The sequence below is a fragment of the Prosopis cineraria genome, unplaced genomic scaffold, assembly GCF_029017545.1.
Source record: "Prosopis cineraria cultivar Desert tree isolate PC_DT_omini unplaced genomic scaffold, ASM2901754v1 PC6, whole genome shotgun sequence".
NCBI lineage: Eukaryota > Viridiplantae > Streptophyta > Magnoliopsida > Fabales > Fabaceae > Prosopis > Prosopis cineraria.
The window spans coordinates 12,458,651-12,469,837 of NW_026555337.1; the positions used below are offsets into that span (position 1 = coordinate 12,458,651).

Genomic DNA, 11,187 nt, shown 5'->3' on the forward strand with positions numbered 1-11,187 from the left:
ACTTTCACTAAAAGACTGATATTACAAAGAGCTACCCATGGAGGGTCATGCCATGCCATTGGCTCTTAAATGGGAATGCATTGTTATGAGTGTTATATTGGAAAGGTTTGAGGGTTCAAGGATCTCCCAACCTAACAAACTATTCTTTTAGAACAGACTCTTTTGACTTGTGCTTGTAAACGTAACAGTTTCGCACTTGATTGATGTGAAATTAATTAATAATGTGACAACCGAACAAAACCTGCACAGAAAAGTTGTACACATGTATACATAACAACTAACCAGTCCTTGAAATAAATTGTATGCAGAGACAATGAGTTCGTCGGACGTCGAACTGCAGGAAAACAAAAGGGACAAACTATTTAGTGCTGTCATGAAAGGAAAGTGGTTGGAAGTCATTGAAATGTACAAGCAAGAAAGGGATGTTCGCACGGTCGAGATAACAACAAGAGACAATGTGATACACATGGCAGCTCTTAGTGGGGATGCGAAGGTTGTGGCAAACATCGTGGACTTTGAATGTGAGGAGAGGGACATAGTCCTTAGGGCCGGGAATGATAGAAAAAACACGCCTCTTCATTTTGCAGCTTCAATGGGGAATGTTGAAATCTGTCGGAAGATAGGCGGCGCAGACTCCTTAGTTACTATGCGCAACATCGCCGGCGAGACACCCCTCTTCCTGGCGGCTTTCCATGGCAAAAAACAAGCTTTTCTTTGGCTTCATTATCTCTATATGGAGAGCCCTGGAGCTTCTTCAACCAACCATAGAGCTGGAGCTTCTTCAACTGACCATCCATACTGGAGAAGGAACAATGAGGATACCATTCTTCATTGCGCAATTGCAGAAGGCCATATTGGTAAATCCAAACTAATTAATATTCAATTTTTCATAGTAGTGTTGTTTTAATTTTATTAGTGTACTGATCAAGTACTGCATGCAAGTGCATGGTTGGGTTTGATTTCGCAGATGTGATAATTGAAATAGTTTACCTCTATAAAGATCATTTGAGAAAGATGATGATGCCAAACAAGGAAGGGTTGACCCCACTACACATCCTAGCAGCAAAGCGTTTAGCATTCAAAAGTACTGATCTCCTTGATCGATCTATCCTTGTTCGTCCCTTTTATTGTAAGTACTGTGCTATTGTCCATTGAAGAGTATGCGGTGTGAGTCAACACTACACACACACACACACACACACACACACACACACACAAAATACTAATATGGACTTTCTGTTTGGAACTTGGAAGGGCTTTTCAGAGTTAAGAAGAAGAAGCAGGCCATGACGAAGAAAGAATTGGAACAATGCGAACGCAAATTACTTGTCAGGGTTATAATTTGGGTTCTGATAGTCCTGCAAGCCCTGCCAATAGCCCTTCTAATAATCCTGCAAGCCCTGCCGATCCTCCCCTCATTAATATTATTTATTGTAGCAGGTACGCCATGTCAACGTGCATGCAAGAGCCAACATGCAAACTCTATATTCACCACTCCCTATCTCTATATTTATATACTCTCTTCGTTCCAAATCATAAAATAATTTTAGAGGAATTTTGATGTCTTGTCCCAAAATATAAGATAATTTTTAAAAAAATAAAGTTTCGTTAATCATACTTTTCCAATATTACTTTTTAAGTGAGGGATAATTGAAATAATATTGTAGCTTAACAATTAAGTCACTAAAAAAATAACTTTTGATGGCGGTTTTTAATAGCAATGAAAAAAGTCACCGCCAAAGGCTTACTTTTGGTGGCGACAGTTAGAAATCATTGTCAAAAGTTGACCTTTGACGGTGATATTATATTGTCACTAAAAGTCGTTGTTAATATTAGATTTTTAGCGGCAATTTTTAAAAGTCCCTGTCAAAGGCTTCCTTTTAACAGTGACTTTTAATTGTCACTGACAGTTTGTCACCACCAAAAATATTTTCATAAAAAATTAATTAGAAAATTAAAAATAATTTATGTAATTATTTTTAGAGGTGACAGTTTGTCACCTCCAAAAGTATTTTCATAAAAAAGTAATTAAAAATAAAAATAATTTATATAATTACCTTTAACAATGACAATTTATTGCCGCCAAAAGTATTATCATAAAAAATAATTAAAAAATTAAAAATATTTTATGTAATTACCTTTAGCGGCAACAAAAGTATTTTCATAAAAAATTGTAATGACCCTAAAAACAATAAAAAAAATTCTCTCAATTTATAGTTTATTTAAGTTAGTTTTATGATAAAAGATGAGTGGTGACTTAGTGAAACTCATGCTAATAGTTTATTTGAAGGCCTAAAGTTTGAATTCTTTTGAGTAATAGGTTAAATTTTATTTAGTTTAAAATTTGAAAAAAATTACCAAAGTGCCTATGATTTTTATGTTATTAGAGAAAAGTGCTATGCCTTTTTTGTAATTTTTGCGATCTCTTAGTGATTCAAGCTTTTACTCTCTTCTCTCTCGGTTAGACCACACGAAAAAGAAAAAAATTTCCCTCTGTTTTTCAAAAACTCTAGAACCAGCGAGTATGAGAGGGAGATTCAGATAGCAACTGCGTTGATCTTCCCTCTTCTTCTTCCTCCTTCATTGAGACTGAGGCCAGCGACCCTAGCCGTCGACGAGAGCAGGAGCTTTGCTCGCCACTGCTATAACGTTTGCTGAGAACCACTGCGTTGAGGCGCAGATCGCAAGACCAAGGTTCCCCTGTTTAGCGTCCAAGCTCTTCCCTTTTCCTTTTCTTCTTTTCGTCAATCATCGTGAGGCTTCCTTCTCCGCCAGTCAGTTCGCCGTCGACAGGTGCGTGAATTCCAGCCATCACCATCAAGTCTTCATCTTCTCTGTTCGGATGTCGGGTTCCTCTTTCCTCTTCGAGCAGCAGCAATAATCTGGTGCGTAACCTTTCTGGTGTGGATGTTGGGTGCATCAGACTTTTCCTTCCCTTGTTTCAATGTCGACTGCCTCTCTTCTCCTTCCTCATATTCACACGGTGACACTTTCTTCTCCATATGGTTCTGAATCTGCTGATCTGTGTGTTGGAGCTTTAAGCTCTGCCTTTCATTTGTTTCAACTGATCGGGTGAGTAAATCTCACCTCTTGCTTCCTTGCTTGATCTGTCTATTTCTGCATAGGTGGTTTATGGCTAAAGCTGTGAGTATTGCTTCCTTGTTGCTGCGTGCATACCATTTTATGTTGAGATTGTGAATTTTCCTCCATTTTTCTGCAAACCGTGAGTAATGTGCAAGGCTAGAAATTTGACTTTTTCTTGAGTACTAAAAATTTATAATTACTGAAGGATTTAAATTGGAGAGCTGGATTATTTCAATTCTAGATATTAAAAAATTTGGGAAATGAAATTTGAAGAAAATGAAGTTTGGAATTTGTCAAAGGACTCATGCTTATAAGGTGTTTGATAAGTTGCCTTTAGGTGAGTCTTGCTCGATTTTTATGTTTATGAAGTTTCATTAATTATTGTGAGAAGTATATTTAGTTTGGGTGTTATTAATTCATGAATTTAACTTATAGGTTGCAAATCAAAAGAATTGGATTATGAATTTGCATGTAACTACTTAAATTCTTGAGGATAGTATGGTAATTTATAATTACTGAATAAAAAATGGAACGTTAGAAAATTCTATTTGTATGGCTGAAAATAATGTACCTAAAGTTCTATTTGTATGGCTGAAAATAATGTACCTAAAGTGTTTGATGTAAAGCCTAAGAGAAAATTTTATCTCAAACAAATAGGTTGGTATGGCTAAAGAATTATGTAGGAAATTGATGACTTGAATGGTAATATTTCGACATTGTTATTTGTAAATCTAATTGAGTTCTTGCAAAGGAGTTTATTTAAGAAGTTATTGAGGTCTTATTTGAGTTTTGGATTATTGAGAGTTGCAAAATTGAAAAGTTATAAAGTATATTATCATTTTAAAAGTTATACTTGGATTCTTGGAAATAGTCAAGCAATAGAATTAAAGGTTTCGTGTTTTATTGAATGGTTTGGAATGTCACACATTAAATGTTTGGTAAAAAGCCTAAGAAGAAATCTTTATGAATGAATTGTGCTCTTAGAACTTTAAAATTATTATTGTTAACTTTAGTTGAGTGGGTTTTCTCGAAATGGGATCTTGTTGGTTTAAAAAGATAAAGTCCTTTAAAATATTATTATTATATTATAGGATATTTGGAAGAAGGAAAGCTCAAATAGAGTCATAAAAAATAAGTTTGGAGCCTTGAGGATACTATAGGTAAGTGGATAACGTCCCAATCAATTTATAAATTAAAAAGTTTTCTTTATCAAAATATTGATTTAACAATTTATAGATATTATATATTTCTCTTGCATTAGCTCCTTTTGTTAATTAAATTTATTTTACTTCTTAGAGTCATGATATATACTTGTTAGATTGACGAAAATAATTTTATAAATTCTAGTACTCTTTTATTTAATAAAGACAATCATGAAAATCGATAGAGAAGTTTATGAAATATTAGTTGTGAATTTTCATATTTGAAAGAATTAATGCTTTAATCAGCTCATGTGAATTTGATATTGAAAAGAGAAAATTTTATTGTGAAAGTGATGATTTTCTCGCATGTTTGAAAATGGATTTGAATGGGACTTTATATAGAACACTGGTTGCTAACGGCAGATTCGTTAGTCCTTAGCGCGCCATGGTATACCTAGTTAGTAGAGTGTTTATAGGAGGTGCTAGTCTCGTGCGATGGCCAACGCATGTGAAACGGAGGGATGGTTATTCATGAGCATCGTACTCACGTTTGTTTCATGGTTTCGGTTGCGTTTGATTACTTACCCTCATGAATTGTGTGTCCACATTTGTCTTTGTGGTAAGAGCCGCGTTTGGTTATTTACTCTCATGAACTATGTGTTCGCATTTGTTAATTGTTTTGATAAGTCCCTGTAATATGAATTTAATTATTTGATGATTTTACATTCTAGTGGTTTTTAATTAGTAAATTATTTATAATTATTTATTTTATTTCTTGCAATCAAGTGATAATAATATTTGATATGATATTTTAATAGTTCAAGATTTTATTTAAACTTTATAAAATTCTTTTATTTTCGAAGATTATTAAATTTTTATGAAAATCGTTGCCTCTTTGAATTGCATCATTATTTCAAACTTTCCTTTTATTCATATTCAATTATTTATTGTTGGGACATTATTCACTGGAAAAGATATTTTGGTTTCAAATGGTATAATTGAACTCGTGACTCGAGATATCCACTGAGGAGTTTTATTGCTGAATTGAAGCAAAAGAATTATTTTAGTCAAATCCTAATTTGAACTTTATACCTACGTTGGCGTCTAGCCTTAGGTGTTCCATGTAGATTACAGGTAGGATCCTCACATTTCTTTTAAAATTAAATATTTGATTTAATATTATAACAATTTCTAATTACGCTATTAGTGTATTTAACGTATTGATTTCAGAGTTTCTCTGATTACGGCTTAAGGGATGTGAGTTTTGTACCCATATCCCGTGCCGGTCACACCTAATTTTTGGGGTGTGACAAAAATAATTAAAAATAAAAATAATTTATACAAATACTTTTAGCTTTTCATAAAAATTAAGAAATTAAAAAATATTTTTATAAAAATTAATTTAAATAATTACTTTTAGTGGTAAAATTTGTTGCCACTAAAGGTATTTAAATATAGAATGAGAAATAAATTATACATAAGATCAGTGATCTTTACTTTTAAAAATAATGATCTTGTTAAGCTAGTATTTTAATAATGATCTTATTTTAATAATTACATTTTAAAAAATTTCTTATGGATTATTTTTTAATAATGATCTTATTAAGCTAGCATACGTAATCAAGCTAAGTTATATATAAATAATAAATGAATTATTTTTTATGAATTATTTCAAAAAAATTCTTTAAATTATAATCAGGCTAAGTTATACATAAATACTTACTTACTTACATATATATATATACATAAATAACATTGAAATGTTAAAGTTGTATAGATGTTGTAATATGCAAATGGCATTACAGACCACTTGACACATTGTGTAGTTGATGCATGGTTTGGTATATATATGATGTCTACGTTGTCTGTTGAGCTCTACTTTTCACTACCACAAGATTATTTAAATAATACACCCCATATTTAATGATTATTTAAAATAAGAAAAAAATAAAATAGGTGAAGAATGCTTGACAGTTTTTAACCATCAAGTAAAGTTAGCTGTAATATGCGTCGCCTTGTTACTTGACCATTAAAAACTATCAAGTATTAACAAAAATAAGCATCAAGTATGGGGGTATTCTGTAGTAGTGTTTCCTCATCCGATTCTTGTTATTCAAATTACTCAAATTGTTTAATTGTATAAACTTATTAAAGTTTATTTTTTTAAAATTGTAAAGTTATTAGAAAGTATTTCCTATTATCTTGAGATTGACTCTGTTAAAAAGACTTTAATGAAAGTCCAAACTAATTTAGATCGAGTCAAGATAAGATTCTTTTCATTTTGATTATGAAATATCCAATTATATTTTTAATTTATTTTTTTTCTAGCATCTACTTTTATTTTATCACATATTCACTCATTTCTTATCTCAAAAACAATAAAGAATAATTGTTCAAAATGACTATTAACAAAATTTATATGATTAAAATAAATTTTTTATTAAAATATTTTTTAAGATAATAGAAAAATTGTAGATAAAATTTATTTTTAATAAAAGAAGAGGAAGCATTTAACTTGAGAAAAGATAAAAGTTAATAATTTATTTATTAATTTTTGAGAAAAATATGAAAAAAGTAAAACATATATATTTAACGTAAACTAATATAATACAAACTTATAAATATATTATATACTTAATTATTTTCATTTAAAAAAATAAAAAATAATATTTAAAAATTGGTTAAAATGTTTATAAGAAAATTTTTTAATATTTAAAAATTATTTCATTTTAAGTTTATGTTCCTAACAAAAATAATATTTGCTACAAAAAAATAATATTTTATTAAAAAATATAATATATACACACACACACTCATATAAATTATTTTATCATATTAATAAATGAAAATAAAATAAAATATATATGTATATATTTCTAATAAAATATTATTTGATATATGTGTATATAGTTAAATAATATATATTTAATTTCGTATATAATAACTGTAAGTGAATTTTAATTCAACTAGGAAAAAAGAAGGACTTAAGGCTTGGGAGGTGGAGGTTATGAGCTCAAATCCTAACTTGAACATATTTCACGATAAATATGTGATGTGGCATGTGGTGGCGATGTGGCACAAGTTGTCAGGTAACATAGCATGATGTGACACATACATGACAGGGTGACATGGCACTTGTTGTGGCATGAGATGACTCTTTTTTTATTAAAAAAAATCACTTTTTGGCTGCGACAAACATAATTGCAGCCAAAAGTATACCTTTTGCGGCAACAATTATCGCCACCAAAGATAAACTTTTAGCGATGAAATATTTTTAGTGGTGACAATTGTTGCCGCTAAAGATATACTTTTGGTGACGACTATGTTTATTGTTACCAAAAATTATTAGCGACAAGACTTTTGGTGGTAACCCTTTGGCAGTGAAAAGTCACTTCTAAAAATTTTTAGCAAAAACTTTTAAATTTTAGTCACTATCAAAAGTCATGTTTTTTGTAGTGAGTGTGTAAGGGCATTTTTAAAAATTTATAGTTATGTTTAAAAGAAATAAATTTATAAAGTGTCATTATTGTGTTTTATTAGTATATATAATCTTATATCAAATTGTCTTAAAATTTGGGATGGAGGGAGTATATTATACTGCCCCTGCTCAATTTTTTTATGCATGTGTGTATATGTTTTTATAATCTGAAAAAAATATATCATAAGATTAATTTATAATTAGATAATATTTTAAAAATATTTAAAGTAAAGTCATATATTTAATAGATTATTTTTAAAAAAATATTAAGAACATAGAACAAGTTTATAATTTTTATTATTTGTGTGTGGATGGGTGCGATAGAAAACTGTTAAAATATTATATTCTTGGTGGTGTACTCAAACTAATCTTAACGAACTATGCAAAATAAATAATAAAACTAAATTTATTTAAGTAATTACTCAATTTTCATGTATAATTTTAATGAATAAATATCCATCTTCAAATATCTCTAATAGATAACTTCAATTACCTTAATGGGTTAAATGGCAACTTGCTTCTAAACTATAAGCTCGGGAGTATCATGGATTATAAACTTGTTTTTGATACAATATTTTTTTTAATTTTTAAAAATGGTACAATAATATTGCCATAACAAAAAAAAATGTTAACTTTAATCACCAATTAACCAAAAAATTATAGAAAAATGATGTCAAAAATTATAAAAAAGGATTAATATTTTGATTCTAGTATTGGGTTCGTCTTCATTGGTGATCTTAACATGCTGCTATATTTAAACATATTTTATTTTAATTAGATATATACCGAAAAAATCTTTTGGAATAATAATGTTTTTGGAAAAAAAAAAAAAATTGTCCACTGACTGGTTATGATTTCGAGCAGGGATATGGTTCTATAAGATAAGAAAAATGAAGAAGACGCACACATGGTGTCTCCAGATGGTGAATGAACTTCGGCATGCTTCCGATGAAGAAATGTCAAAAATAATATCGAGAAACCCCTCTCAACATCTTTCAATTTCCCTGGAAACAGAAGAGGACATTAACGTTAACGGTAAGAAGATTAATGAAAATTCCAAGATGTTAGTTTATAAAGCATTATTATTATATTTTTCATATATAGAACTTTTGACATTTTAGGAATCATAATCATTCTTCACCTGCAACGATGGATGGTCACAAAGTTTTTTGCCACAAATTTATAATTGATTTGTGAATTTTCTCACTGAAAGATAAAATATTAAGTAAACAACATCAATATGTTTTCCTCTATATTTTAGTTATTTAAAATTTCAACACTGCAATTCTTTATTCTCTTCACGTTTTATTATCGTTATCTCTGTTACTCTAATCTCTCCTCTCATCTATTATTATTATTATTATCTCTCGTCGAATGAAGAATAGAAGAAAGTTTGTCATTCCTAATTAATCTTTCATTTTTGTTTCTAATCTCAACTTGTCTCTTTTTTTCCATTGTGTATAATATCAAACAAAGAATTTTAAATACATAAATTTTAAATCTCAATTTAAATCTATCAATTCAAACACTACCGGTATCTTTTGACTTTTGTTCAAATAGTATGGACATTTTCTTTTATTTTTAATATTTTACAAATAGTCCTTTTAAAACTAAAATGCAAATCGTAAAAAATAATTCTTGAATAATTTTTTCATAATGACACGTCCTTCTATATGTTAAAAGTACATGGAAGCCCTTTAAAACTAAAATGCAAATCGTAAAAAATAATTCTTGAATAATTTTTTCATAATGACACGTCCTTCTATATGTTAAAAGTACATGGAAGCCCTCTCTTAAATATTGAAAAATTGCACAGAAATTTCTCCATGTGCCTTTTAAACGACACTTACTTTTCCTCTATTTTTTGGGGAAAAATATTATCATGGAAACTGACTATTTCGATGGATCATATTCCATCAACATTACTATCGATATCAGCTTCACCTTATATCATCAATGAACCAAGATCACATCGAGTTTCTTAAATAATTGGAAACATTAATTCTGTTATGTGGTAAGAGTGAGTTTTGTCAAGCTTGCATGAATTTCTTAACTCGAACTGATGCAATGATAATCATATATTGTTTCCGACCAAAACAAAACTTTCAATGATAAACTGATTTTGTGATTTGGACTGTGAATGATTGGATAAATAGAGTCAGAGTCGATGGCAACACCAGCTTCTGGTATAATAATAATAATTGAGACACCGCTAATGATTGCTGCAAAGAACGGTGTGATAGAAATGGTGGACAAAATTCTGGAATTGCTTCCGTCGAGGATCAAAGATGTGAATGATGAGGGAAAAAACATATTTCTACTAGCAGTAGAATATAGGCAAACGGGGGTATACTGGTTTTTGAGGAAACAGAAAAAGTTTAGCGGAAGTATATGTCGAAAAGTGGATAAAGAAGGAAACAATGCATTGCATTTGGCAGCCAGGCTTGGAGTAGAGCATGATTGGCTGAATCCTGAGGAAGCACTCGCCATGTGAAGGGAAATCAAGTGGTTTGAGGTGCGTATGTTTGCTACTAATTCTTCTTACACTAATGAGGTCAAGATATTAAAATATAGAAACATGGTGATGCAGTTTGTGAAGAAGTTCATGCCCGCTGGTTTGTTGGAGAGATACAATAAGAATATGGAAACCCCAGACGACATCTTCAGAGACACTCACAAGGATCTGAGAAGCGACGGAGAGTGGTTGGCTAAAACCTCACAATCATGTTCTGTGGTGTCCACCCTGGTAGCGTCTTTGGCCTTCGCCACGCGTGACAATAGACGTACAAACACACTCATTTGTTTATCCATGTATTATTAATAATAAAACAAATGACCCAAACACTAAAATTAACCATGATTAACTTAGTCAAGTTTAGCCCATAATACCAATAAAGTCTCTAGAGACTTTTCTGTCATTAAAAAATTAATATAAATGACTAAATTGTCCTTACTTCAAATATTAATTGCCTGCCATTCATAAGTTTTGTTCTAAGGTTCACAATTTTTCTTTTTAAAATTGCAAAAATTCAACAACAATTTGCAAGTTTGCATTTGAAATCCTGATTTTTTTTCAAGTGTTGCAAATATCAATTACTATTTATAAGTTTTGTTTTAAGATTCACAACTTTTCTTCTTAAAATTGCAAGAATATAAACAACAATTCGCAAGTAAGCATTTGAAATCTTGAACCAAGGGCAATTTGGTCATTTATATTAATTTCTTAATGGCAAAAAAATCCTTAAAAACTTCATTGGTATTATGACATTTCGAGGGACCAAATAGTCATTCACATAATTCAAAGGGATTTTATTATCATTTGTTCTAAATTTTACTCTTCAAATTTTGGTGACAAAAAACAATTGATTGAAATATGAATAACATTATGAACTTGATATGCACGAAGATATTAATTTTCAAAACTTGACTATAGAGTGAAGTAAGTTCAAATTTTGTAGGTGTTAAAAAGTTTAATTCTTATAT

The 11,187-nt window shown here is 30.1% G+C and overlaps 2 protein-coding genes across 2 annotated transcripts; both read left to right on the forward strand.

Annotated features, from left to right (window-relative positions):
• Positions 1-313: 313 nt before the first annotated feature.
• LOC129313889 (uncharacterized) lies at positions 314-2,881 on the forward strand. The gene is made up of 4 exons (XM_054957286.1): positions 314-857; positions 968-1,129; positions 1,255-1,440; positions 2,625-2,881. Exons 1-4 carry the CDS (start codon positions 314-316, stop codon positions 2,879-2,881), a joined length of 1,149 nt encoding a protein of 382 aa, XP_054813261.1.
• LOC129312393 (uncharacterized) lies at positions 2,545-10,664 on the forward strand. The gene is made up of 5 exons (XM_054954973.1): positions 2,545-3,072; positions 7,197-7,315; positions 8,569-8,739; positions 9,861-10,219; positions 10,295-10,664. The coding sequence occupies exons 1-4, from the start codon at positions 2,945-2,947 to the stop codon at positions 10,196-10,198; spliced, it is 756 nt and encodes a 251-aa protein (XP_054810948.1). The 5' UTR covers positions 2,545-2,944; the 3' UTR covers positions 10,199-10,219; positions 10,295-10,664.
• Positions 10,665-11,187: the final 523 nt, after the last annotated feature.

What these genes read in the sequence shown, in the direction of transcription:
- LOC129313889 (XM_054957286.1), top strand. Translation starts at nt 314, where the DNA reads ATGAGTTCGTCGGACGTCGAACTGCAGGAAAACAAAAGGGACAAACTA. An exon ending in AATTGCAGAAGGCCATATTG is followed by an intron (nt 858 to 967) that starts GTAAATCCAAAC and finishes TTGATTTCGCAG; the next exon opens with ATGTGATAATTGAAATAGTT. An exon ending in AATATTATTTATTGTAGCAG is followed by an intron (nt 1,441 to 2,624) that starts GTACGCCATGTC and finishes CGACGAGAGCAG; the next exon opens with GAGCTTTGCTCGCCACTGCT.
- LOC129312393 (XM_054954973.1), top strand. Translation starts at nt 2,945, where the DNA reads ATGTCGACTGCCTCTCTTCTCCTTCCTCATATTCACACGGTGACACTT. An exon ending in CATTTGTTTCAACTGATCGG is followed by an intron (nt 3,073 to 7,196) that starts GTGAGTAAATCT and finishes TAATTCAACTAG; the next exon opens with GAAAAAAGAAGGACTTAAGG. An exon ending in AGAGGACATTAACGTTAACG is followed by an intron (nt 8,740 to 9,860) that starts GTAAGAAGATTA and finishes TTGGATAAATAG; the next exon opens with AGTCAGAGTCGATGGCAACA.